This window comes from Augochlora pura, chromosome 1 (genome assembly GCF_028453695.1).
Source record: "Augochlora pura isolate Apur16 chromosome 1, APUR_v2.2.1, whole genome shotgun sequence".
In the NCBI taxonomy this organism is placed as follows: domain Eukaryota; kingdom Metazoa; phylum Arthropoda; class Insecta; order Hymenoptera; family Halictidae; genus Augochlora; species Augochlora pura.
The window spans coordinates 9,101,352-9,125,991 of NC_135772.1; the positions used below are offsets into that span (position 1 = coordinate 9,101,352).

Here is a 24,640-nt window from a genome sequence, read left to right on the forward strand (position 1 = left end):
AACCGTTGATTCACGACGGATTCGTGTTCACATCGTTTTCGTGTCCTAACGCGATTTCACCTTACTCACCAAACTATTTCTCTTCGAAGTGATTTTTAAATTCAATACTTTTGAACGTTTTCATTTAATTAATAAAAAAATGTGTTCCAAAAAGGTATTGTGCTACTTAACTATAGGTTTACGTAAGTAAATACATGCATTTTTATAGCTTTTAACAATTAATTATCTCATAAGATCAATTTGTGAAGTAAGAGACATTGTTTCCAAACAAATTGCAAAATTCTTTTCGAAAGTATTTATTTCTTACCATATTAGTATAAATTCCTCAATTTTATCTTAACACAATAATATTATTGATACATAGAATTTATTTCGACTTTTATTAACAATCAGAATATTATTAAAAATGATATTACGAAAATCATAAAAAATTGTGGAATATTGATTAAAACATGACAATATTTTTTCTGATTACACAGTAAGTAGAAACTCGATGGAGCAAAAATTGCTACACGATTAATATACGTATTATATAAATATTTTTCTATAGTATTAGGAAAAATAGGTCATCGCATCGTACTAATTGAATGACTTTGAACAGTGATTACTGGACTTCTTATGGATGAAGTCGAAGCAAGACGTAAAATTTTGCGGGGCCGGAAAACGATTAATCGACGTTACTACTGTAAGTGAGAAATATTATATAAATAAAATTTAAAAAAAAAATCACAACGGAGACACAGTAGTAAAATATACTGAATTTTATAGGGGGAACTGCTATTCCAGCTTGGTCCATAGTTGTTATAATAGGAATTGGTATGCTGCTCGCTGGTGGTGGACTCTGTGTAGTGCTACAAAAATTTGTAGTTGACAATGCTGACAATGCAGAAAGACATTCATATGCACCTGCTATGCAAAATGACCCTTAGATTTAAGAATATATCAAAACTTAATTATTCTTCGTTATATGACATTTTAATACTTTGTAAATAAATATTGATTTGTAATATTGATTCGAACACAGTTTGGACGATGTGACCGATAGGTCATCGAGTGATGCTTTTACTTACTAATGTGTTCTACCAACAGGTCACAGCTGGGTGTTCCTATTTGACAGGACATACTAACGTAAAAGATATGAAATAAATATTATTATAATATTCCAATTGTTTATAAGAATCCAAAGACCTCTAGCTTTAATATAAGCTTATAAAGCTTTAAAAATTCTTACGAAACTGCAGACATACCAAAACTGATTTTTTTCTATAATATCGAATTCATAAAATTAATCAAGGACATGGAACTGTTCAGAAATATTTGCTGCACCGATATCATGAAAAAAAGACAGATGACAACGCTCTATGAAACATAATTAATTAAGATAATAGTTAATCAAAATTTTAAAAGCAATTATATTTAGCAGTCCTGTCTCTGCTTTTTTAATACGACATCTATGCATTAGGTTCTCCTAAACCGTCTTATGCCTTTGGTTTATTTTCGTCATATCCTAACTTTACCATAATTAATACTTTATGCCGATCTGCATAATGTGTCGTAATCCACAAATGATTTTTGAAGAAGTCATAAGATAGAGATAATTATGTGAGAATACATGATACCACTGTTTATGGATTAATCTAATAACTAATTATCGAAATTGAATAACAATTGCTACTCGTATAATTGTATCTTTCGTATTACTTTTATTTCTTTTACTAGATCAAAATTGCGAAATATCATGTACGATAAATTACACATTAAATATGGTTATATCGTTATTGAAAGATACGCAAGTTACAACAAACATCATTCAGTTGGACAATACGATCAGAAATCAATTACAATTTGCTTTGTACAATCAGATAAAAGAAAATTATCAAGTTTCGAGCCTGTTAGGTTATTAATTCAATATATATATTATACATAGGTAGTTAATTATTAATCTGTATGAAAAGAGCAGTAACTCTATTATTTAAAATTCTCTGCGGTGATACTTGTCAGAATCAAAATAAGATGTCACAACAACACGATTATTGAATTTTCGTCCTGTGAGTGTTTGCTGCGCTTTCTGGCAATCAATCACGCTATTAAATTCAACAAATACCTGAAATAAACAGCAAGAATGTTAAAAGACATGTTTTACATTGATTAAAAGATGACTAAGAATGTCATGTATACATTATTATAAAACGTACTTTTCCACATCCAGGTACATCAACACCTTCTATAGGCCTTGGTATTTCCACTGATCGAACCACGCCGTATTTGTTACACTCTTCTTTAATGTCTTCTAAAATATCTTCATATTCTTCTTCTTCCATTAGCTCCTCGGGTGTCACCATGTTTAGTAAACAAAGCACCTACGAATATTAATCGAATAAGTTTTGTAACACTTGCAATTTAATCAAAACAAATCGTAATTAAAATATCATTACCTCAGTTGCTGGACCACTTGTGCCAACCATAGATAGACCAGGCACCTGAATTTGTACTGGAGCTTGTGCACCAATCATAGGATTTTTAGCACCTACGCTAGCCCGTTGAACTATCAGTTTCTTATCTCCCAGCTGCATCCCATTTAATCCAGCAATTGCTTGATCGGTCATTGACACATCAACATACTCGCAGAATGCATAACCCTTGGATAGACCTGTAGCTGAATCCTTTACTAGATTGAATGCTCTTAGTTGTCCAAAGCTCATCAATAACTCCTTCACCTGTGTTACGAAAATAACATTACTTATTTACTTATGTTGCATTAAAATCATTTAGAACAGCTTAGACTATGCAACTCTTTATTGTCCATTATGTATACTTGAACCCGAAAAACGAACATTAATAAGACTTCATAAACAATGATGAGATCAAAGCCAATTTAGATAATTGTTTATTAATTTTGTACATATATACCTACATCTACGCTCTAACACAAGTAGCTAACAATTTAAATAAACTGCTAGAAATTGCACAACTAAATTAAGACTTTAAAAAGCAGAGTCAAAATAGACTCACATCCCACTGTCCGAGGGTTCTACTATTAATTTTTTTTCTACTAATATATAGTGACGATAACTATAAACATGTAATATAAATTAAATATTATCGTATATTTTTAAATTATGAAGAAGGTAGTTTAAATTCGAGTTTTTAGATAATTTGTTATTATGTCAATACGTTGACGCAAGTTGCATAATCCAACAGTAAGGAATTCAATATGAAAGGATAGATGTGTTATATCTCGCCTATTTGATTTCCATTTAACATCTTCACACAATATATTTCTTACATACAAAAGTTTTACTCCAGTCTGGAACAGATTTTTGTCAATATTTCGAACAGAACGCTCTTGCTCTTCAAACGCGGATTTCTCCCACATTCATTTCGATTCTCCCTTCAAAAAGAAGTGTACCTTAAATTTACTTACGTATTTCCATTTCCCTGAAGTACTGAAAACTCTAAAGCAGAGATAACAGCATGTTGCATGTAATGAAGATTCGCTATTATTACTGGAAATTGATGTTCCCAAGAAACACTGTGATATACACAGCTTAATAATAGATGTTTTATAAACATTTCAATCAGTTTATCAAGGTATATATAGTTGCAGTCTCATTTGTCTTGACTAAAACATTATATACATATCCCAAGAAATACATGGTTTAATCAAGGCGTGTCAATCATTTGTAGGCATACAAATAAAGACTGTATTAGTATGAGAACGCAAAATTTGAATTCGTCTTAGGGATTAGAAACCACCTGGGAGATTAAGTCACTTTTTCAAGCGACAGTAGAAGTTTTGTATTTTCATAAAAATTTGACCATGTTATCCCTTCTATCTACACAGTATTCCCTATAGCACCATTTCTACTCATGTGAGCAAGCAACACGCTATTATCAGTTAAAGACTATCGAATTAGAAAACGCACCATTTGTATAGAAGGACCAAAATCTTCAAAAAAGGGGCTGCAAAAGTCGCATAAGCCCAATACGAAGGCATGAAAATGATATAAGTACTTGCCTCGAGGGACAGGGCTAGCCTCTCTCCAGGCAGTGTGGTATTTTGTCATGTTCAGTAGTAGTAGTAGTAGTAGTGGTAGAAGTAGTGGTAGAAGTAGTGGTAGTGGTAAGCAAATGCTTTTGATCGGCGCGACCCTAAGCTAAGAAATGGGGAGAAAGGGCACTGGTATCAGTCCACAGTTGCTATATAATAACCAAATGGTTATACTTCTTTGTTTCTTTTTTTTTTTTATTGTATTACTTCAATAATGTATCACTGTAAGAACACAGCATTAACTTTTCCGACGTTCAAGGTAATCACATTTTTTTTCGACTTTGATTTTCTTACTTTCTCTTGGCACTTTGTCTTTGTACAAATGCATATTACTGATACTTATAAACGCATATAAGTTCATTCGTGTAACCTGTAAATGTATCAAGGCACAAGGACGAAGAGCTGTAAAGCCTGAAAAGCCTGTAAAGAAAACAGCTGCAAGAGAAAAGATACTCCTGAAAAGAATAAATGCCAAAGGACTTGGAGCTGTTACCAGATGCACATAAGATTTATGTGTTGACCCTGTAATCCCATTTAAAAAAAAATGGAACCGGATGCACTCGATAAAACGTTGATTTATCTCTTGTGGTCCTAAAAAATCTGTTTTCGATGCAAAACCATACCAGGAGAACAAACTGATTTTGTAAGTGTTCTAGATGTAGGAACGCAAAAAGAACCTTTATTATGGAAGATAATCCTTCACACCTAACAATTCTCAATTTCAATAAATATTCCAAGCGGAACTAATCTTCCCTCCTACCCTTCCGATCACAACGTCTGATTTGATATTCATGTCGAAAATTCCTGAGTGTAAAGAACAAAAGTTTCGTATTCCCTTGGCTGGGTCCACGATGATCTTCAAAGAACTGTAAATAAACGCGACTGCTGCAACTGCATGCCGCCTGAATGCTGCAACACCACTAACCAATACCCTAACTGCTAACGAATAATGACGAATCGAGAAGAGATGAACTTTCCAAGGGACAACAAATTTCGCCAGTTCTTGGCCGGAAACACAATGGAATTACAACCTGATTCAACTAGCTTAAGTAACACCTAATCAACGCTGGAATCCAATGGATACACATACATACCTCTATGGCATTTGGATAGTTGACACATCTTCGTAAGTTTTGAACTCCGCTAAATAGCTAAATACCTATGTTATAATTTAATCCTTTGGTATATTTCACAATGCTGAGAACTAGCATATAGTTAAAGTAATCCTACAGCATTGTTATTCTGCGGCGCAATTAACTTAATCTCTGATGTCGTTTAAACATGTTGTACATATTTTACAACTATTAGTAATTTTGATCAAGAAAAATAGATTAATTTAATTATTGACATCAGTGACTAAAAACTGCATCCAAAGGTGTGCAATAAACGAAATATATGGTCACGAATTTGCCTACATACCTGTTCTTCGTTCAAATAATTGGGTAAACCACCAATGAAGATCTTGTGTGGAGAATCTAAAACCACAAAAAATCACAATACATTTTGTTTGATGCGGAAACAAAATTTGTGGAGAAATGTATAACATAAATAAGGAGTATGTATAAAACATACCAGGAACCGTACCTGGCACGTTCATGCTTGGATTATCTGTCATTCCTGGCATTGGTTGATAGTCGTGTGGTCTTCTTATTTTCAAACTTTGCCCCTTAAAATTGATACCATCAAACGCCATGGCTTGCGTCGTTTCGTCTATCGAACGGAACTAAAATTAAATAAAGTAAGTATTTTGTGCTTGAAAAACGTACAGGTTTTTGTTTTCAAATAAATATTTATACCTCTAAGAAAGCAAAGTTTTTGTCTAAATTGATTTGACAGGCTAATACTGGATTTCCAGCAGCCTGTGCTAGTCCAGAAAGATGCATTTGTTGATTGAAAAACTCCATCATTTCTTCTTCAGTCACACCAAATGGAATGTTTCCTACATAAAGCCTTCTTGCTTGTCGAGTAATTGTGCTACCAACTACTGGTACAGCTGCTTGTGGTGTATCAGCCACTATATTTGCTGGTATTTGTCCTGCAGCTTGCATTGCTTTATACTGTTAATAAAGAATTAGTAATTGTTAGGATATAATAATTAGAATTAATATCATAAACATTTACCTGCAAAGGAGTGATGTGTTCAAATCCAGGTGGTGGTACATCCCAATAAAGCGATGGCTTTCTTCTTCTAGAACTACGACTTTTTTTAGGTGAGCTACTTCTTTTCCTATCTCTTCGATCTTTTGACCGTGAACGCGAACGTTTCCTGCGATCTCTACTACGAGATCTGTGTCTCCTATCACGATCCCTGTCCCTGTCCCTATCCTTGTCTCGGTCTTGGCGATCTCGATCTATAAAAAATAATACAAGAGCAAATATTTATTAATAACATTGTCATGTTATATCTACAAATATACAGCTACATCAAATTGCTTGTGTTGTACTTATATTCTATGACCATGCTATTCATTTATTGCTGTTTACTTTGTAAATGTGTCATGTTTTAATGTAACTCTATGGGTACACGAATAATTGATAGAGTTATTGTCTCTATACATTATGTTTAGCATATATCTATATATACGTTTGTGTATGCGCGCGCGCGCATGCTTGAGTGTGTGTGTGTGTGTGTGTATTCATTCCCAATACCTGAACCATAGAGCTTAAATTATTACAAAAATAATATAGTTCTTAAATGCAATAGGATTAGCAATAAAGGAAACCTTAAACAATACAAAACTCTATATATGATGAAAGTATACCCATAAGAACAATCTTCCTAGATGCTTGTTTATCAGGTTAACGATAAATTCGTAGGTTCTCGTAAAGAATGTCTGGATGTTGCTCCGTTTACGTTGAAATTAATTACGGATAACTTATGGATAAGAGCCTCGTTCTTTTCGACGAAAAAGTTGTAATGAAAATTGTCCGAAGATGTGTTTATCGCTTTCACGAATGTGTTTCTCCGGCCATTGCAATCATCGACTTATTTACCTAACTGTAACGCGGGAACAGTGGCGAAGAGCATAGTGTTCTTGGAAATATTTCGCATTCTTACCTCCATTGTAATCTTCGCCCATTTTGGTATTAATTATCTACAACCACAAATTTTCTTTCACGGAACAATATTGTATAAACAACAATGGAACGAGCAAATGTCAACGCGTCTTAAAACAAATTTTTATTCCGAAATGGCGATAGGCTAAGTCAGCCTAACTATGTAGATGTCGGCTAGTGAATTGTAATGTACACTAATATCAGCATCCGCTACCAGATGGCGTAAAACGTACAATTGATCTCTTTTCACTAAAAATGTATATATGTTATAAATATGAGTAATGGAAAATACAAAACAATCACATAGATTGCAATGAAAAATTTCATTGACTTTCTTTGTGAATTATGCCATTTTAATACTGCGTATGAGGAATTTTTTACGGCACTCCCAACTTGTATTTAGAAGTGAATTCGTTTCAACGACTTGATAAAAGTTTATATTTACGCTCTGATAAGAAATTTTTGAAAAATATTATTAAAATAGCAAAACTTCCGATTTAGACTTTGTTATAAATGTACATATAGCTTAAGTTTATACATATATATGTACATAATATGCTCTAAACCAGAGCTCAGAATTAACTGCGGACAACAAAGATAGAGAATATGTTTGGTGTCTGTTCTGAAAGATGCAGAAAAGATCTGACAAATGGGATTGGTTGATGCCACTCTAGGAAACTAGGAGAATCCCTAGTTTCACTTTTCTTACTCTTAAGTTGATGCACACATCTCCACCATTTTAATGGATCCTGTCTCAGCAATGAATCGTGAGCCAATCGGTGCAACAAAAATTTCTGTACCGAACCTTACTAACGGATCAAGCTGCGGCCTGGAGGTGTACAAGAGTAGGACCTATTACTGTAAGTAATATCTACGCTTATTCTTATAAAATAGAGGGGAATATTACATACAATATTTTTGGATGGAGGACGCTCTGTAATTTTTGATATCTGTTGAAAAATACAATAATGGGATCTACTTCTGCGCGTTTTTCTTACTCCCTAAACTGGCGTTCACATAATCATCATTTTACTGTGCATCCATTCCGCAGTGAATCAACAGCCAATCGCAGTAAAGAAAATATCTATGTCACCCATCGCCAACAGATCAAACTGCAGCCTGAAAATAGATACATACAGTACATATTATATATAGAGCGGACAACTCATACACATTTTGTTCAATGGTATACGTGTCAATACAAATTGAACAAAATTTCACAGATTGACAATCGAATTTACTCTTAAGATGTTACTTGTGATCGTTAAAAAATGTATCAAATAAGCTTGTGATGGACAAAAATGTAAAGCTTGGAGATTTATTATCTACTTATGATAACATGGACAGTAAGAAAATATTAGGAGAACGTTTAAGAGAGGCAGTTAATGTTGGTGATATAGGTGTTGTTAAAGAATTGCTTAATCTAGGAGCTGATGTTAATGCACGACATTTTCGTAATGGATGGTATTTGTCTATTTACTTTTAACGCTATATCCATATTATTGTAACTGTTGTAAATTATGAAACATATTTACTAAGTTGAACACAATATTTCTACCTTTACTGAATGAAGGCAACTTTAGATATTGAACACCCAAATAATCCTACTACTTCTAATTTTCTTTCAAGGACTGCTTTACATTGGGCATGTAAAAATGGTTATGCAGATATAGTTGCTCTGCTTTTGAAGAACGGAGCAGATAAAAATATTAAATCTGACTTTGGAGAAACTCCAAGATTTGTGTGCAGCAGCCCACAAATTTTGAAACTTTTGGATACACCTGTTGACGCTCAATTGACAATAAATGATGCAACAATGCATAATGCTATATTAAAGTATTCGAGAAATGATCTTGTACAACGAAACATAGACTCAGGAATACATAAAGTAGGGAGCAATGGTGTATACACAGATGGTGAGACACAATTTGTCGCTGTTCTTTTTTAGATACTTTATTAATATTATAATAATACATTCTACATTTTAGAATTAGTGTTAAAAATTCGTGTCGCTGATGCTCTTGATCCAGACTTTATAGAAATTGAATTACCTCAGAATGACCTAACATATTGGACATTAGTTGAAGTATGTTGTCAAGAATTAGATATTGATTGTAATCAGATTGTGAAGTTAAGAAAACTGCCCAATACGAAATTAAGAAGAGATAAAGATATTCAACGGCTTCAAAATTTTCAAGAAATTGAAGTCGTTACTAACAGTGTGAATACGCACAAGTATATGCAAAATACAAATAGTGCTCCAAATAACATTCCTTCAGTGCCAGCAAATGGATACCAAAGTATTTCTAAGAAAGACCAAACTATTTTATATTAATTGTATAATTTCTGCACTTTCTTAAATATTTTAAGTCTACAAACATAACATTTAATAGGAACACAATATGTATAAATAAGAATGGAACCCCTAGAATGCATTAATTAAATATTTCAAGTATATATATAGTAGGATAGGAGCATAAAAATAATTTTTTAACTTTATTTACTAGGTTTAATAAAATAATACAAAAATTATTACTGTTTCTGATTGACATTACTTGTTTTTAATCTTCGTCTTCATTTTTTAAGATGACCTCTCCCTCTGGAGTAACAGTTACATTAACATTATCAACAGTACTTAATTTACCAGTCACATCATGGTATGCTTTTGGCCTCTTAGGTTGTACCACTGGTACTTTAACAGAATTTTTGTTTCCTGTAAAGTAAAGTTAAAATAAAATCCAATGAAAACTTTATTGAAAATTTGGATGCAGAGAAGCCATGAAACTTACTCAGTGTAGTATAAATAGGAAGGGCAAGACTTTTAGCCGCTTTGAGACGAATAGAGCGTATATTACTCCAACCTCCTGGATAATATTTAGACAAATGAGTACATAATGCAAGCACATTTTCTAAAATTTCCTTTTCTTTCATAGAAGTATGCCCAATCGGAACAATATGAGTATCACCATATGAGTGTAACTGTATAGTCGTCTTTTTCAAAGCATGTTCTATTTCATGCTTCAAATCTTTACTATGAAGCCTAACATATGTTGGCAATTTTCGTTTTTTGCAGAACGCTTTGCCCAATAAGTGGGACAGATGTCCAATAATTCTTCCATCTACTAGAAAATGATCATAGCTGCCTATAAGTTTCCTCTTTAATTCATATTGATCATATTCAGTTTTCACTTGATTGAATGATATTACTCTTATGTTTGTGCAACCATGTTTACGTAATAATTCTTCATAATGGTCCACTGTTATATTATTGTCTTGTCTTTTGCCTTTTTTTAAATCACCTACAAAGAGTACTACCTCATCATCTGATCTAACTATCGAATGTGGTAATAATCTGAAAAATAAATTATGGGCTGAGAACTATCTGTTATCACAATTAAAATATACATAATAACACACACTTGTATCATTCTTGATAAAATGTTATCACAATTTCTCATAAGGATCCATTGGTAATTAAAAAGATATAATCATTTGTGAATTGCTTACAGTATAAAAAGTTACTTGTAAAGTAATTATAATCGTAGCTTTATACTTACATTCTCAGATGCCTTCTTGGTGTTTTTGGTACTCTTATACATGTTACTTGCAAAAACAGCGGTTCACATTCTCCATCAAATAAGGCATTTTTCTTTTTCAGCTGCTCTTCAGTCAAATGAAAAATAGCACTGATACATTGAAGTATGTGTTCTTGTGATAAGTCAGTCAAGTTTAAAGTATCTGTACATTGTTCACTACTGTCTATTTTTCTTCGCATGTTTAAATTCGCATACTGCGCGATAATATCTTCTAGCGGAAGTTTATTTCTACTATTCTGTTTTCGTTTTAAACCAACCTTCGCCAGTTTTTTAACGTTTTCTTCACTCATTGACTCCAAATTTCCATTGTTGTCTAGGTTGTTCTCAGTTTTCGCAATATCAGTCTTTCCCAGTTTTCTCCCGCGACGTTTCCTTCCCGTAACCCTCACATTTTTTTGCTTCATTTTTATTGTACTCAATTTTTTGATTCTCGAACTTAGTTTATCTTTTTTACTTTCCATATTCATACGATGCCCTTTACAGTTTCCTATGCACGTGTTCGCTTCACCGTGTACCTTTTCCGAAAGCGGAAACGGAAAGAGTGATCGTTACTTACATACGTATGGTTGCCTGGGACAGAGTGCAACACTAGCGCTAACCACACAGCGGACAAAAAGGGTTCCTTTATTATTCACTACGTATAACAATAATAAATAAAAAAGAGTCTTTAATGACGGTGCATCAATTTAAATCATGTATTTTTGTGATAACAACTTTTCAGTAAAATTATTAAACGATATTAATCATATTAAATGATATTAAACTGGTAACCATTTTTCATCATTCAATTATCGATTCTAACCATTCGATTGTAATTCTTGAATGCAAGAATATATACCTATATATTTCGAATTACAATTAAATTAAAGTATGTATTTAATTAAATGAAATTATTATAAGTTAAAACATATGTTAACTATTACTATTGAATGAATAATTTTAGTAGTTTTATACATGATGAAAATGAGGTACATAATAACTATTATTCAAATATTACAACTACAAAACAATTGAATATAATAAAATGAAAATTAAATAAAATAAAAAAAAACAACAAACCATGATAATTTGAAATGTGTATATCAACTATAGATTACTATAATTTTTAAAAGTCTTAACGCGCAGGAGTTATAGAACGTAAGTTAATGTTAAATAAAACGGCACATTTCACACGGAAGATTCATTGCGGGCAACTTCGATAGCAATTTTATTTGATAAAAAAGTCAATATGTATTTGCGATATTGAATGCTTAAGGGTAATGTAATATTTTCATAGTGCTGCGATAACATTCGCAGCTTACTACACCTAGGACCGTCACACTTGGTTAACCAAGACAATCGGGATCAACGATCAGTTGCAACGCACGTCAAAGGTAGCCTTGTCGACAGTTGGTCGGAATTATTTCTTTCTTTGTTCATTTCCAAAATTTCTACGTTCTTTCACTATTTTCTTTCATTGTTGTCGTTTTATAAACAATAACCTAAATTATTCTATTTTGTTACCATCGTGTAACTCTTTGTTCTTGCATTAGCATAGTTATCGCGAAGCAATTTGTAAGAACAAGAACCAGAGTTCCGCGGATATGCTTCGCATAGTACTTGCTGCGAGCCTTCCTCGAGATACTAGAAAGCACAATGGTCAGAACACCGCGATACATTCGAGTGTTGTTATATTTGTGTATCGGTTGGTCGATATTTTGCGCGACCTTTTTCACATTCCCGAATTATTTTCGCGAAAGAATTTCAAAACAATTCGTCACGAAGCAATCAGAAGAAAACCGGAAAAAGATACTGGACATTACGAAAATATTACCAAGAGAACGAAACTTCAGCGACGAACAGGTATGTTCGTGTTTCTGTGATCACATTTATTGTTTTGAAAATTTATTTTCATCGAATTTTCGAAGTTCCTCGTTTAAACATTTTTTTTCATCGACCCTTAACCAATCTTCGCTATGATTTGACGGAAGGAATTGCCATCATCAAAGAGCTAAAGAACTATCGAAACTGTGACCAACTGCTTATCGTTTTTTTTATGAAGAATAAATCACTAGTTCAGCTTTTCTGCTTGCGAAATAATTAATTCGTGTTTTCTGTCGTATCAGATTGGTAATATGACTTCGCTTGGAAGGTGGCTTTTGTCTTCTGAGGGAAGTTTACCACCGCCGAGGATTAATACCAAAAAGAAACCATTTTTTATTTTAATTTGGATGCATGGGAGATTCTTGGAACGCAGGCATATCAAACGCTTTACAAACAAAAAGTTAATAAAATAGCGCTGTTATGCTAATAGAGATAATAAATAAATATAGTACAATAGATTTAGTAATACCGATATACATTCAGCTCTGCTTCAAATAAATGTGATAAACGATAATTACGAAAAGATTATTTTCAGATATTCACCATGGGAAAATTGCTCAGTAACTGAGTGCGTGTTGTCATACCGGTCGAAAGATATAGCTATCGCGGATGCAGTAATATTTCATTTACACTTGACAAAAGCCGTGTCAGATTTGCCATCTAGACAACGGCGTGAACAAAGATGGATTTTCTTAACCGACGAATCACCGTTGCACACTTTCCTCTATGGAAACCAGCAAATATCTGATTATAATGGTTTGTTCAATTGGTCAATGACTTATCGAATGGACAGCGATATTCCAGTACCATATGGGCGAGTAATACCCAGATCACACATAAATTTTGAAAAAGAAAATTTTACAAAAGACCTTCTAAAAAACACTAAAAAAAAACTAGTTGCTGTGATGGGCAGCAACTGTGGTGGAACCAATAACAGATGGAGCTATGTGAGCGAGCTTAAAACAATTCTTCACGACGATCTAGATATATATGGAAAATGCTTAAAAGGCAATGTGACTGCATGCCCGGGCCATTTTGACAGTGACTGTCACGCTCTGAATGTTTACAAATTTTATTTAGCTTTCGAGAATTCTAACTGTGAAGAGTATGTAACGGAGAAGGTATTCTGGAATGCTTATAAAAAATTAGCAATCCCGATAATAATGGGAACATCGAAAAAAGATTGCCAACGCTTATTACCACCTCATTCGTTTCTCCATGTCTCAGATTTCGCTAATCCAGCGACTTTAGTTAATTATATTCGGTATCTTGATCGTCACGACGACCAGTACCTCGAATACCATCTATGGCGTAAATATTACAAAGTAATCAACGAGCACGGTTATTTTGGAAGTGTATCGCGACATTACTGTCGTGTTTGCGAGGCTCTACATTATAATTCTCCTACTATTAAGGTTTACGATAATATGCAATCCTTCTGGAACAAGAAACGGAACTGTGTACCTTGATACTTTTAATATTATTAGTTATATTATAATATCATAAATAACGAATTTCATACTATTTAATAATTATTTATTTTTATAATAATATCTTAAAATTTCGTTCATCTGACCATTATCTTCTGTCACGAATATTTCGATAAATATCATTTATCAAATATTTTATCTTAGCCCGTGATTAGTAATTTGCAATGAATAGAACATTTTTTGATATCTCAGGAATTTTGTTCTAATAAATGATTATTGCTGGTAAAAATATAGAAACCAGTGTGCAAATTTTTAATATTACTATAAGCTAATCGCAACGTTGCACAACAGCGGTTAAGAAATTTTTAATTATTTAATACATTGCATAATGTATTGATAAGACTATTATTTATTTGAGACTATAAAGTTAAGCTTTGCATCTTGTGTGATGCAACACGTTAACGTTAGGTGCTATATGTAAAAAATTCGCACATTATACATTGTGTAATATAAAATAATTTTTGTATAATTATGTTAGAAACATATTAAGACTAGTATAATACTGTTATAATATTGTTAACATTTTAATAATGACATTGTTAGGTTAGAATGTTCCGTTATGTGCACAAAGCACGACTTAGTACAATAAAACATGTTCAATACGTATTACATAAACGATTTAAACAATATTTTTCTCCTCTTGCGAGACAAGGTCATGAAAGTGATTATAGCAAAGGTATTTATCGGAAAGTTTCTGTAAAAGTGCGTCGTTTAATATCTACATCGGTAGATGTTCCAATGCACGGTTCTATATCTATAAAATCGCGTTACGTTGCCACACTATTTAAACAACGACAATTTTTATCAAAATTCCGGATCGTTATTCCTTCGTCACTGCAGTATGCAACACATTGTTTTAATCCGGCTCCAGCCATGGCTTTAAAGTGTTTTAAAGGACATACTGATCGTTATAACGGTATAACTGTTAATTCAAATGAAGAATATTGTGAACCAGAAATATTTGCACGACGTTTGACAAGTATGCAATCTTTGTGATGATTAATAATATAAAATTAGAAAATATTTTACACTTGACGAAACTTTTACTCTTCATTATTTTCATAATAATCTGTTAATTTCTGCAAGTTACAAATAGTTTCTCATTCTTTAAATTTCTTAAATGCTTATAAATATATTAGGCTAACATTCTTATTCTAACTATAACTTTATGACAGCTTCTCTACAAGGATGGATAAAGGATAAAAAGCGTACAATTTGGTTTCGAGTATATTTACCACATTCTGAATGGATACCAATATTGGTGAAAGAAAAATTTAAATTCCATCATGCACGGGAAGAGTATGTTACATTATATCGATGGTTAGTTCCAAACGAAGAATGTAATGTTCCACATTATGCTCACACAAATTTAGGTGTTGGAGCATTTGTGTTTAACGAGACTACTAAAGAAATTTTAGTTGTCAAAGAAAAATACACATATAAAAGACCATTTTGGAAATTACCGGGTGGATATGTAGATCCAGGTATGAGTAGCCAAATTCCATTGTCAAATATCAAATCTGATAATTAATAATTTGGTCTGTTACGCTAGATGAAGATTTAGAAACTGCTGTAAAAAGAGAAGTTCTTGAAGAAACTGGTATTGAAACAACTTTGAAATGTTTAATTGGTTTTAGACATGCTCACAACTTCGCATTCAACTGTTCTGACATATATATCATTTTTTACTTAATTCCCAATAATTTTGATATTAAAAAATGTGATAAAGAAATTTCTGAATGTCAATGGATGAAGGTAATTAAATGTTATTAACTATATATGTGTGTATTAGATATATACTACTATTATATTTTATCATTCCTACAGCTAACAGATTATTTGGACCATTCAGAAGTACATGCAAATAACAAATTAGTTGCTAGGAAGATGTTGGAATTTTTTGAGCACAAAATGGGTGTCACTGTAAATTATACAGAACATCCTATCTTAAAGAAACCTATAGCCATATATACTATATCAAAAGTTGATGAAGCAGAATAGTATTGAGTTGAAAATAATTCAGAATTTAATACTGCAGAACTAATATAAACGACAAGCTTTATAGTTCTCATAAAAGTGATTAACAAACAATTCAAAATTATTTTTTACAAAATAATGTAATTATACATATACCTTAATTGTAATATGTAATGTACAAATTATTTTCAAGTATATAAAAGCGGGGTATTAAACGGATAAATATACTAAACTTGACATCTCTGCATTAAAATAGAGAATATTTACTTTAATTAAAAATATAGAATATAGACGAACATGTAAATGATAATTTTTATACAAAATAATGGCTTGTTCACACAGGAGCTGATTATCCCTTCAACCTTACTGATATCCACGATAATGGTTGAATTAGCATTTAACCGCATACATATACATACATACAGCAATGGAACCTACTTCTGCTCGCTTTTTCTACTCCATAAGCTGGCGCGCACATCCCCACCATTTTACTGCGTATCCAATCTACAATAGATTCAATCTCAGCAGTGAATCGTCAACCAATCAAAGTATTGAAAAATTTTATATCGACCCTCGCTAACAGATCAAGATGCAACATGAGGTGTGCAGGAGTAGGTTCCATTACTGTATATCAAATTAACCATAGCTTAAATATCCGTGTAAAGCAAGCTCACCATATTAACTGATTTTAATGAAACGTAACTCAAAAAATTGCTCATAATTGCTCACAGGTTAATTTTAATTGCTATGTTATGAATTATGTCATTAGATGAAAAAATAACCTGTGCAAAAGCTGACATTGACCGGACAACGGGAAAACGTGTCGCATCGAATTCGATACATTTTTAATTTTTATAATTCATCTTTTGCCTTTATAATCTGTTGCCATGATACATTTTTGCACCATTTTTTAGTAAATTTGGAAAAATATATATGATTGTGTTAAAAAAGAATTCGTGATTTTGAAAAGAAGTTTTTTTTTAACGTTGTACGTGTTCCATAAAACAATGTAACTTGTTCAAGAATTTTTTGATAGATTCACAAATAACGAAGAAATTTAGATACGTATTTTTATCAAAAAGACCACACTTTTGTTTCAAATGTTTTAATAAACTCCATTAAAAGTATAACATTAATTTTTTAATCCTTGACAATACCTATTTCACATACCGATGTCGTCCAAACGAAAAGTCCACTGTCAGTCCCAGGGATCGGCGGCGTTATCCAGACTCTAGCAAATTAACCTATTAATCTATATATCTTTTATTAAACTATGTTTTGTTACATTAGGAAATTGTTTTCTATGTTTCGATACAATTTATAGCATATATTGTATTGTCTCCTCATTTTTTGATAATATTTCATTATATTATTCCATAACTTTAACCGCACGTTCAGCAGTGTTAGTGACAACTTATAATTATTGGATTCACGCAAATAAATGCAAATAACCTTACCCAGGTTCTGTGAATTTGTTAAAGCATTTCCAGGGAACATATTTATCTCAAAGTAAATTGAACAGAATTAATAAAATAGAATTTCACGACGCATACCTCAGATGGCGTGTGAACCGATCAAATGCGCGGATGGAGTGAGGCAAGCACGGCAAAGTGAAACAAGCTACGTTTCCTATCTATGTGCACAGCTACACATAGAATCTGATGAGAGTATCGTTTTGTTTCTCTTCATCATATCTCGTTCTCTTTCTACAGTACTTTCGCGAAGCCGGATGCGCAGTAAAATGGTGGGGACGTGGCAGGTAGCTTACGGAACATCGTAGCAAGCACATGCGGGGACAAACCGCTCAGTAATATGAGAGCAAGTACAGAAACTGCTCTTTTCTGATTGGCTGACGATTCACTGCTAAGATAATGAGAATCCTATAATGAGAAAGCCCAGCTCCTCACGTACTATGATCAGGCATGACTGTACAGTCCAACGTGTCAAGCTTGAAAAATATAACATCACTGCTCTCTGGTGTCAGAATCTATAATCTGAGAGTAGTTTTAGATCTTGATAAGAATACTGTAGTCCGTATATAGTACATATCTGTATTGTCGTACTGTGATCAAAGAGTAACAAATTCTATATAGGAAAATGGAAGAGCACGTATTTATTTAAGGTGATACATCAATTTCTTGATGCCATTTTTGAGCAGAACATAACTACTTTACATAAATACCAAGAACAATTCGTTCGTAGGAAACTGATCAACATATGATAGAAAACTGCTGTCATGATGAGTAAAATGTACACAACCGCAAACCTTTCTGACAAAGAGTTAAAAGAACAAGGAAATCGTCTTTTCGGTCTCCACAAGTATGAGGATGCGGCGTGCTGCTACACTAAAGCAATCGTGAGTGTCCTGTTGAATATAGTATGCAAACAAATTACGACGTTGCATTTGGTTTATGCAGATTAAAAATCCATCTCAAGCACTGTATTTCACAAATCGAGCTCTATGCCACTTAAGACTTAAGCGATGGGAATCATCTTGCCAAGATTGTAGACGAGCTCTAGACATCGATCCATGTTTAGTAAAAGGTCATTTTTTCCTGGGTCTCGCACTGGTGCAATTGGAACTTTTCGATGAAGCTGTTAAACATTTGCGGAGAGGTATTTACATGTATCCTTCAATAGCAGATTTTATGCTTTTAATTCTTAAACAACGGATACCATATGGTAACAACTGTATTAGTTGTAACTTCTTTCTTCTTTCTTTTTCATATTAATGTGCTCATTTTTCTTAACTCCTGGCTGTATTCTGACAAGTTGGACACATGATAACAACTTTAGAATTATACATCTGACTTTTGGAACCAAATTGAGGCAAAGCATGTACATTATAAGTCTAATTCATAGAATTAAGATAACATCAAACGTGAATATGACGAATGAGACTTAGTATCAAATTTGGATCATATAAAGTAAATACCTACGAGCATCTTTTCGATCATTTTGATTGCTGTTGTGAACATTCTTATGCATCACTTTGCAAAATTTTCACCCGTTTAATGTTTAACTGAAAATACCTGGACTTGGTTGAAGTAACTGGTACAGTGAGGAGTTAACCACATGTGCTGAAGTAACATAATGTACACTTTAAATATATTTCTAATAATTTATTAATATTATACTTCATTATGTTTGGGCAGGTTTGTCATGCAAAATTGTCAGTTAATAGTCAGTGCAATTAATAGTTCCAAAAATAGAATAGTTTTAAGTAGAACATAATTTTTACTTGATAAAATACATTGATATTTATTACATTATTAATGTGAGCAGATATGAATCAAATAAGTTGAGTATACACAGTTTAATTTTAATAAGAATATTGGTGTATAGTTATTCATTAATGCTATATCAGTACCCTTCTTATCTGGTGCGTATCATATAAAGTCATTCTAGTTATGTACTGTGTTCTCATGTTCTTTGAATAATAATTGTTTAGCTGTTGATTTGGCGAAAGAACAAAAATTGAACTATGGGGATGAGATGACTAGTATTCTGAGGCAAGCCAGGAAACGTCGTTTTCAATTAAGGGAGGAGCAAAGGATAGCACAAGATACTGAGTTACACTCATATTTACATCAATTAATAGTAGAAGATGCTGAACGAAGCATCGCTGCATTGAAAGAACAAGAAGCAACAAAAAATACAAATGGCAAAACTGATAATGAAGCTGCATCTACTACATTTACAAGAAAAAAAGAAGAAATAGAAGAAAAGAGAGACACGTGTATGTCACGTCTTAATGACTTATTTGACAAAGTGGATGAACAAAGAAAGGTGAGTTGATATTTTTCTCCTTTTTTACACCATTTATTTATGGGCAAACAAAGATAACAATGATCTCTTTGTGGTTTTATGAACATATTGAGTAGAAGAGGGAAGTACCTGACTATTTATGTGGAAGAATTAGTTTCGAAATTTTGCAAGAACCAGTAATTACACCAAGTGGAATTACATATGAGAGAAAAGACGTAGAAGAGCATTTACAAAGGGTGGGTCATTTTGATCCAGTTACTAGAGTTCGTCTAACTCAAGATCAGTTGATCCCAAACTTAGCAATGAAAGAAGTAGTAGACACGTTCCTACAAGAAAACGAGTGGGCATTATATTATTGAAATGTATAGTTAGGTTACTGCCGTATTTTTATGAGGCATTCTTTTTTATTTTAATTGAATATATCCAAGTCATTAATACTAAAAATTATTTTAAAAAAATTATAAACGTATTATGTAGAAACAAAATTTATTACTTTAAAAGATGTCTAAAGTGTTTGTGTATTACCTATAAAGAAAACAGCACACTGTTCATAACTGAAATTTTAGAAGGTATAGATCTGATCATATACGAATATAAATGATGTATGTTATAATTGTGTATTTCTTTTTCCCATAAATGTTAAATAAAGTAATTTATTTTGTGAAACACAAAATAATTTTCATTTTTTTCATACAATTACTTTTTAGAAACAATATATGGTAAGTAAACACAATCTCAACTACTCGCATTAATGAAATTATTTCATACAGTTTTATTTTTTTAGTATTTTACATTTTTAACGTCGGAAAAATAAAAAAACTGTATTTTATTAAACACGTTTAATAATTTATTTATATTAATGAATTATTTTTTAAGATGTAATAAAATTCAATGTAATGAGACTAGCGATTCCAGCGACTATGGGTGGTATATAATATTGATAAAATTGTGGACGGGATGCTGCTCCCATTAAAAGTATAATCCACCCTATAAAATATAATATCCTGGCTAATACTTGTGATCGAATTGCTTGATACTTAGGAGGAATTTGTAACCAGCCTAATGTGCTGCATACTGTCAAGATCAGCCAGCTTTGGTGTAATAAAGGATCTTCGGTGGTCAATCTAATGTCATAACTGAAATAAATGTATAGTGATAAAAATAAATATATTTTTCATAAATATTAGCATATAGTACGAAAGAAACATATAATTTAAGAGTATCTAAAAACAAACCTGAAATTTTTTGCCCACACTAAAACGGATGGTATGGCTGGAATAGCAGCAAAACAGCATAGTAAGAAAAGAATAAGATGATTCAGTATTTTTTGTCTAGTATCTTCATGTTCTTCAGGATTTTTCGCACTTTTAAATCGTTTCATCCAATTAAAATGTTGCAGTGAAGCCATTAAAAGTTCTTCTAAATAATCTTCATACATTTTCGTTAGATTTAAAAAATAAAGAAATACCGATATTATCATGGCTAAAGCCCCGCAAGTTGTAGGAATTATGGATACAACAAGAATTGTTGTAATAAAGGGCAATTGATTTAATCCACCAAGTAGCCAATCTGACCACGTTGTTGAAAATGTAATAGCACGTGCTAAAAATCTAAAAGAATTTGTAAATTCACTTTGATACAAAGAAGTAATACTATATGCACATCGTAAGGAAATAATTAAATTCTTTTACCTCACAGCAATGCCATGTGCTACTGAACCCAAAAATATAATTGAACAGCACAGTCCGATGGTAAATGCAGAAAGTATTGCCATAGCAATCAAACACTCATAGATTAAACCATGATAGTATGAAAGAAATATTGTGACTACTATAGTTGGAAGTTGTTCACGATTTTGATTAATTCTCATTGAGAGAAGTAATAAGAGTAAGCTAACAATTGTTGTATATAGTAAATACCAGCGCTCCCTGATAATAATAGAAATTCTATCTATAATACCACCTTCCTGAATATTGAATTTATAAGAACATGCTGGATTTAAAGTTAATCTTAAATAGGGGGAAACGTTAAATTGTTTATAGTTCGTTTGAATTTTCATCGTTTTCGGCCCGTTATCTCTAGAAATATAAAAATTTGTACTATTTACTTGCTCGTTAGAAATTACACAAGAATTTTTAACAATTATTTGTTCTTACATTGGTGTGAAAAATTGAATTTGTGAAACACCAATTTCTGCCTCGCATAATTCGACAATCGCTTCAACATTATGTGTTACATCTTTACATTCAGATTCTAGTTCAACTGTTATGACGTTTATACTGTTATCAATAATAGTATAATATCTTACATGTCCAACATCTGACTTTTTAATTTGCATATTTCTCTTCATAGATACATATCTTGCTTCATAAGAATGTAAATCAACATTTACTAAAACATGTTCATCTAAATCGTTTGGAGTAATTCGTACTACAATATGTGTTGCACCAGGATAGTTTACTTCTTGAAGATTTAAGTCAACAATTTTTCTTTGACGATGTAGACGATCTGGTAGAAGTAATGTTCTGTTTGACAAATTCCAACCCCAAGTACTAAAAGATAACATAAAATATCAATGTTTTTGCGATTTATTCAAATATTATTTTATTTGTAAATAGACAATGTAATTACCAAACTCTTGACTGTCCTTGTATACTGGATGCTGTGCAAGCAAATAACCAGTCTTTAGATTCCAAGTTTATGGTGTCAATAGTTAATTCATCTGGTTGTCCAATTAGTCTAATCATAAGGTAAATAGGTATTCTTTTAGATGAATTTTTGCTGCTCCATGTATACTGCCTTCGAATATCTTCTATCCATTCGCCACCAGGTTCAAATTGTATTGTCTCTTTTGAGTGATATAATCTTTTCCCATAAATACGCTACGAATTAATTCTATTAGAAACATTACATGAAAATGATAAAGAATTCAAAGAACTTCTTACATGATGAAAATGGTACTTTAAAGCTTGCATTCTTTCTTCAGAATTGGAAGAAATTCTGGGAGGCCTATGAGAAATATCAACAGAGTCGAATAATGAGCGTACAATAGCAAGAACTAATTGTTTACACCAAAGAATGCTCAAGTGATCTGTAGATTTCCACACATCTGGAATACTGGTTGAAAGAACATTAATATCTGCAGTAGGATCTAAGAGTTGTGTTGTAGTCACAAGTGTATCTCTTGATCCACCTCCTATTGATATAATGTTTATCCCTGCATCTTTAATGTCATTTAAACGGTTTTCTAAATTATAATAATAATTGGCAAAAGTTCTGTCCAGTATCAATGTAGGCATATGAGGCGTAGCTAAAGTTATAATAATATTTGCCACACTGGTATTTGTGTTAGGAGTTAATAAAACAGAACCTTTAGCAATAACACCTCCCTAAAATGATAGGATTTTTTCATTATATATATAAATAATATAGTATAACATAATAGTATATTATACTATATGTAATTGTGGTACTTGCCATTGAATGCCCTATGAGTATAACATTTTCTACATTGATCTTGTATAAACTTAAAATTTTTTGTATACAGTGAGAAACATAAAAAGTTTCCTCCATTAATACACCTTGAATTAATAATCCATTAATAAGTAAACTAAATATGCTAATTTCATATAAACATTAACAAGTATTAAAAAATTATTTGTAGGAAGAGTTTCATATGTATTTATATTCAATACCTCCATATAAAGCAGAATAATCCTTGCCCAATGAAACTGTAAAATAGTCAAAGTGAAATGGAGTTCGCTCTTTTAAGCTCTTCCTTAAACTCACAGATGCAAGAGATCTTACTAAGGGAAAAAAAGCATGCTTTTGTTATAAACAATAGAAATCAAAAGTAGTTCCATAAGCAATATAAATTATGCGAAACAATTGTAGAAACCTTGTTCATGAGATCCAGCATTTCCTGGTATAAAAAGAACAGGTATTCCTGAGAAATACATTCTTCTATGCTTTTCTGTAACAAAACCCTCTCCATATGCGTACAATCCATATCTAGGATATAGTTCTTCTATTTCATTATCCAAAGAGATTCTCTAACAATAATAAAATTTCATATTACATAAAAATAATCATGAAAGTAATAAAATTATAATTTTTAAAATAGATACATCTCTTAGATAATGTTAATTATTCTAATGATAAATTCCATAGAATTTTATTATAAATAATAATTTCTATAGTCCCAAATATAATGTAGATTACTCAGCGAGAGGGAGGATAAAAATAAATTATACTAAGGTTCATTCATTGTGTTTTAATTACATAAAAATTTCATATTTTTGTTTACGTACCACATATTGTGGATATTCAAACATATATGTCATATCACAAGTATTTTCTTCAAAATCCGTAACATAACGAGCAGCACCAAGAATATAAAATAAAAGAAGCAACATTAAAAGTGAAAAGCTCAAGCAATAAACTAATACAGATCTAAACAGTATCATTTTTATTATTTTGAAAGATCAAAATTAAATAACAAAAAAAGATTCATTAATTGGTGCGACAAATAAACAAACTAGAAGTATAAATGGAAGGTTTTTGTTATATATCATTCATGTTGTGGTCTAATATAAAAAATGATGAAACTTCAATCGAAGAAAAGTAACGGGCAAGAATTGTTATGGTTAAGTTATAAGATTACGACATTGTGAAGACAGAATTGGTTACTGTTACTATACATATGCACGTGTAGACTGAACATACGTATCCATTTATTGAGTACGCTTCTGCGCAATCCCGTTGATTTCGCTATAAAAAATGTGTATATTTAAAGAAGTAATCCATTATAATAAAAGATAATATTAATAATTAAAAAT

The 24,640-nt window shown here is 31.9% G+C and overlaps 8 protein-coding genes across 13 annotated transcripts; 5 read left to right on the top strand and 3 right to left on the bottom strand.

Moving 5' to 3' along the window:
- The first annotated feature begins 19 nt into the window (after positions 1-19).
- Hoka (membrane protein hoka) lies at positions 20-1,160 on the top strand. The gene is made up of 3 exons (XM_078196978.1): positions 20-182; positions 602-685; positions 769-1,160. The coding sequence occupies exons 1-3, from the start codon at positions 140-142 to the stop codon at positions 927-929; spliced, it is 288 nt and encodes a 95-aa protein (XP_078053104.1). The 5' UTR covers positions 20-139; the 3' UTR covers positions 930-1,160.
- U2af50 (U2 small nuclear riboprotein auxiliary factor 50) lies at positions 825-7,291 on the bottom strand. Of its 3 annotated transcripts, none has more exons than XM_078196883.1 (8): positions 7,110-7,291; positions 6,173-6,402; positions 5,848-6,108; positions 5,624-5,774; positions 5,471-5,526; positions 2,436-2,717; positions 2,196-2,360; positions 825-2,104 (listed from the first exon to the last, which is right to left on the bottom strand). In XM_078196883.1, exons 1-8 carry the CDS (start codon positions 7,129-7,131, stop codon positions 1,973-1,975), a joined length of 1,299 nt encoding a protein of 432 aa, XP_078053009.1. In that variant the 5' UTR covers positions 7,132-7,291; the 3' UTR covers positions 825-1,972. The 3 variants fall into 3 exon arrangements, with proteins under 3 accessions (XP_078053009.1, XP_078053019.1, XP_078053028.1); XM_078196893.1 differs by having other exon boundaries at positions 5,636-5,774; positions 7,110-7,290; XM_078196902.1 differs by lacking the exon at positions 7,110-7,291 and adding an exon at positions 6,814-7,052.
- A 978-nt stretch (positions 7,292-8,269) lies between these two features.
- Positions 8,270-9,640, top strand: LOC144478747 (ankyrin repeat domain-containing protein 40). The gene is made up of 3 exons (XM_078196951.1): positions 8,270-8,572; positions 8,738-9,024; positions 9,097-9,640. The coding sequence occupies exons 1-3, from the start codon at positions 8,400-8,402 to the stop codon at positions 9,441-9,443; spliced, it is 807 nt and encodes a 268-aa protein (XP_078053077.1). The 5' UTR covers positions 8,270-8,399; the 3' UTR covers positions 9,444-9,640.
- On the bottom strand, positions 9,570-11,274 carry LOC144478734 (ribosomal L1 domain-containing protein 1). Its single transcript, XM_078196929.1, has 3 exons — positions 10,666-11,274; positions 9,898-10,460; positions 9,570-9,821 (listed from the first exon to the last, which is right to left on the bottom strand). The coding sequence occupies exons 1-3, from the start codon at positions 11,169-11,171 to the stop codon at positions 9,670-9,672; spliced, it is 1,221 nt and encodes a 406-aa protein (XP_078053055.1). The 5' UTR covers positions 11,172-11,274; the 3' UTR covers positions 9,570-9,669.
- Positions 11,275-12,088: 814 nt separating this feature from the next.
- On the top strand, positions 12,089-14,232 carry LOC144478726 (4-galactosyl-N-acetylglucosaminide 3-alpha-L-fucosyltransferase FUT6). The gene is made up of 3 exons (XM_078196915.1): positions 12,089-12,546; positions 12,810-12,967; positions 13,103-14,232. The coding sequence occupies exons 1-3, from the start codon at positions 12,340-12,342 to the stop codon at positions 14,034-14,036; spliced, it is 1,299 nt and encodes a 432-aa protein (XP_078053041.1). The 5' UTR covers positions 12,089-12,339; the 3' UTR covers positions 14,037-14,232.
- Positions 14,233-14,435: 203 nt separating this feature from the next.
- Positions 14,436-17,082, top strand: LOC144478740 (uncharacterized). Its single transcript, XM_078196940.1, has 4 exons — positions 14,436-15,036; positions 15,233-15,541; positions 15,610-15,812; positions 15,885-17,082. Exons 1-4 carry the CDS (start codon positions 14,607-14,609, stop codon positions 16,056-16,058), a joined length of 1,116 nt encoding a protein of 371 aa, XP_078053066.1. The 5' UTR covers positions 14,436-14,606; the 3' UTR covers positions 16,059-17,082.
- Positions 17,083-17,968: 886 nt separating this feature from the next.
- Positions 17,969-20,422, top strand: Stub1 (STIP1 homology and U-box containing protein 1). 2 transcript variants are annotated; one of them, XM_078177958.1, is made up of 5 exons: positions 17,969-18,156; positions 18,221-18,390; positions 18,452-18,650; positions 19,486-19,823; positions 19,919-20,422. In XM_078177958.1, the coding sequence occupies exons 2-5, from the start codon at positions 18,271-18,273 to the stop codon at positions 20,159-20,161; spliced, it is 900 nt and encodes a 299-aa protein (XP_078034084.1). In that variant the 5' UTR covers positions 17,969-18,156; positions 18,221-18,270; the 3' UTR covers positions 20,162-20,422. The 2 variants fall into 2 exon arrangements, with proteins under 2 accessions (XP_078034084.1, XP_078034074.1); XM_078177948.1 differs by having other exon boundaries at positions 18,237-18,390.
- Pgap1 (GPI inositol-deacylase) lies at positions 20,058-24,535 on the bottom strand. Of its 3 annotated transcripts, XM_078177925.1 has the most exons (11): positions 24,503-24,535; positions 24,113-24,159; positions 23,701-23,854; positions 23,498-23,608; positions 23,280-23,383; positions 22,748-23,191; positions 22,434-22,684; positions 21,959-22,354; positions 21,494-21,880; positions 21,038-21,412; positions 20,058-20,938 (listed from the first exon to the last, which is right to left on the bottom strand). In XM_078177925.1, exons 2-11 carry the CDS (start codon positions 24,143-24,145, stop codon positions 20,674-20,676), a joined length of 2,520 nt encoding a protein of 839 aa, XP_078034051.1. In that variant the 5' UTR covers positions 24,146-24,159; positions 24,503-24,535; the 3' UTR covers positions 20,058-20,673. The 3 variants fall into 3 exon arrangements, with proteins under 3 accessions (XP_078034051.1, XP_078034044.1, XP_078034060.1); XM_078177918.1 differs by having other exon boundaries at positions 24,113-24,527; XM_078177934.1 differs by lacking the exons at positions 24,113-24,159; positions 24,503-24,535 and having other exon boundaries at positions 23,498-23,533; positions 23,702-23,801.
- Between the last annotated feature and the right edge of the window lie 105 nt (positions 24,536-24,640).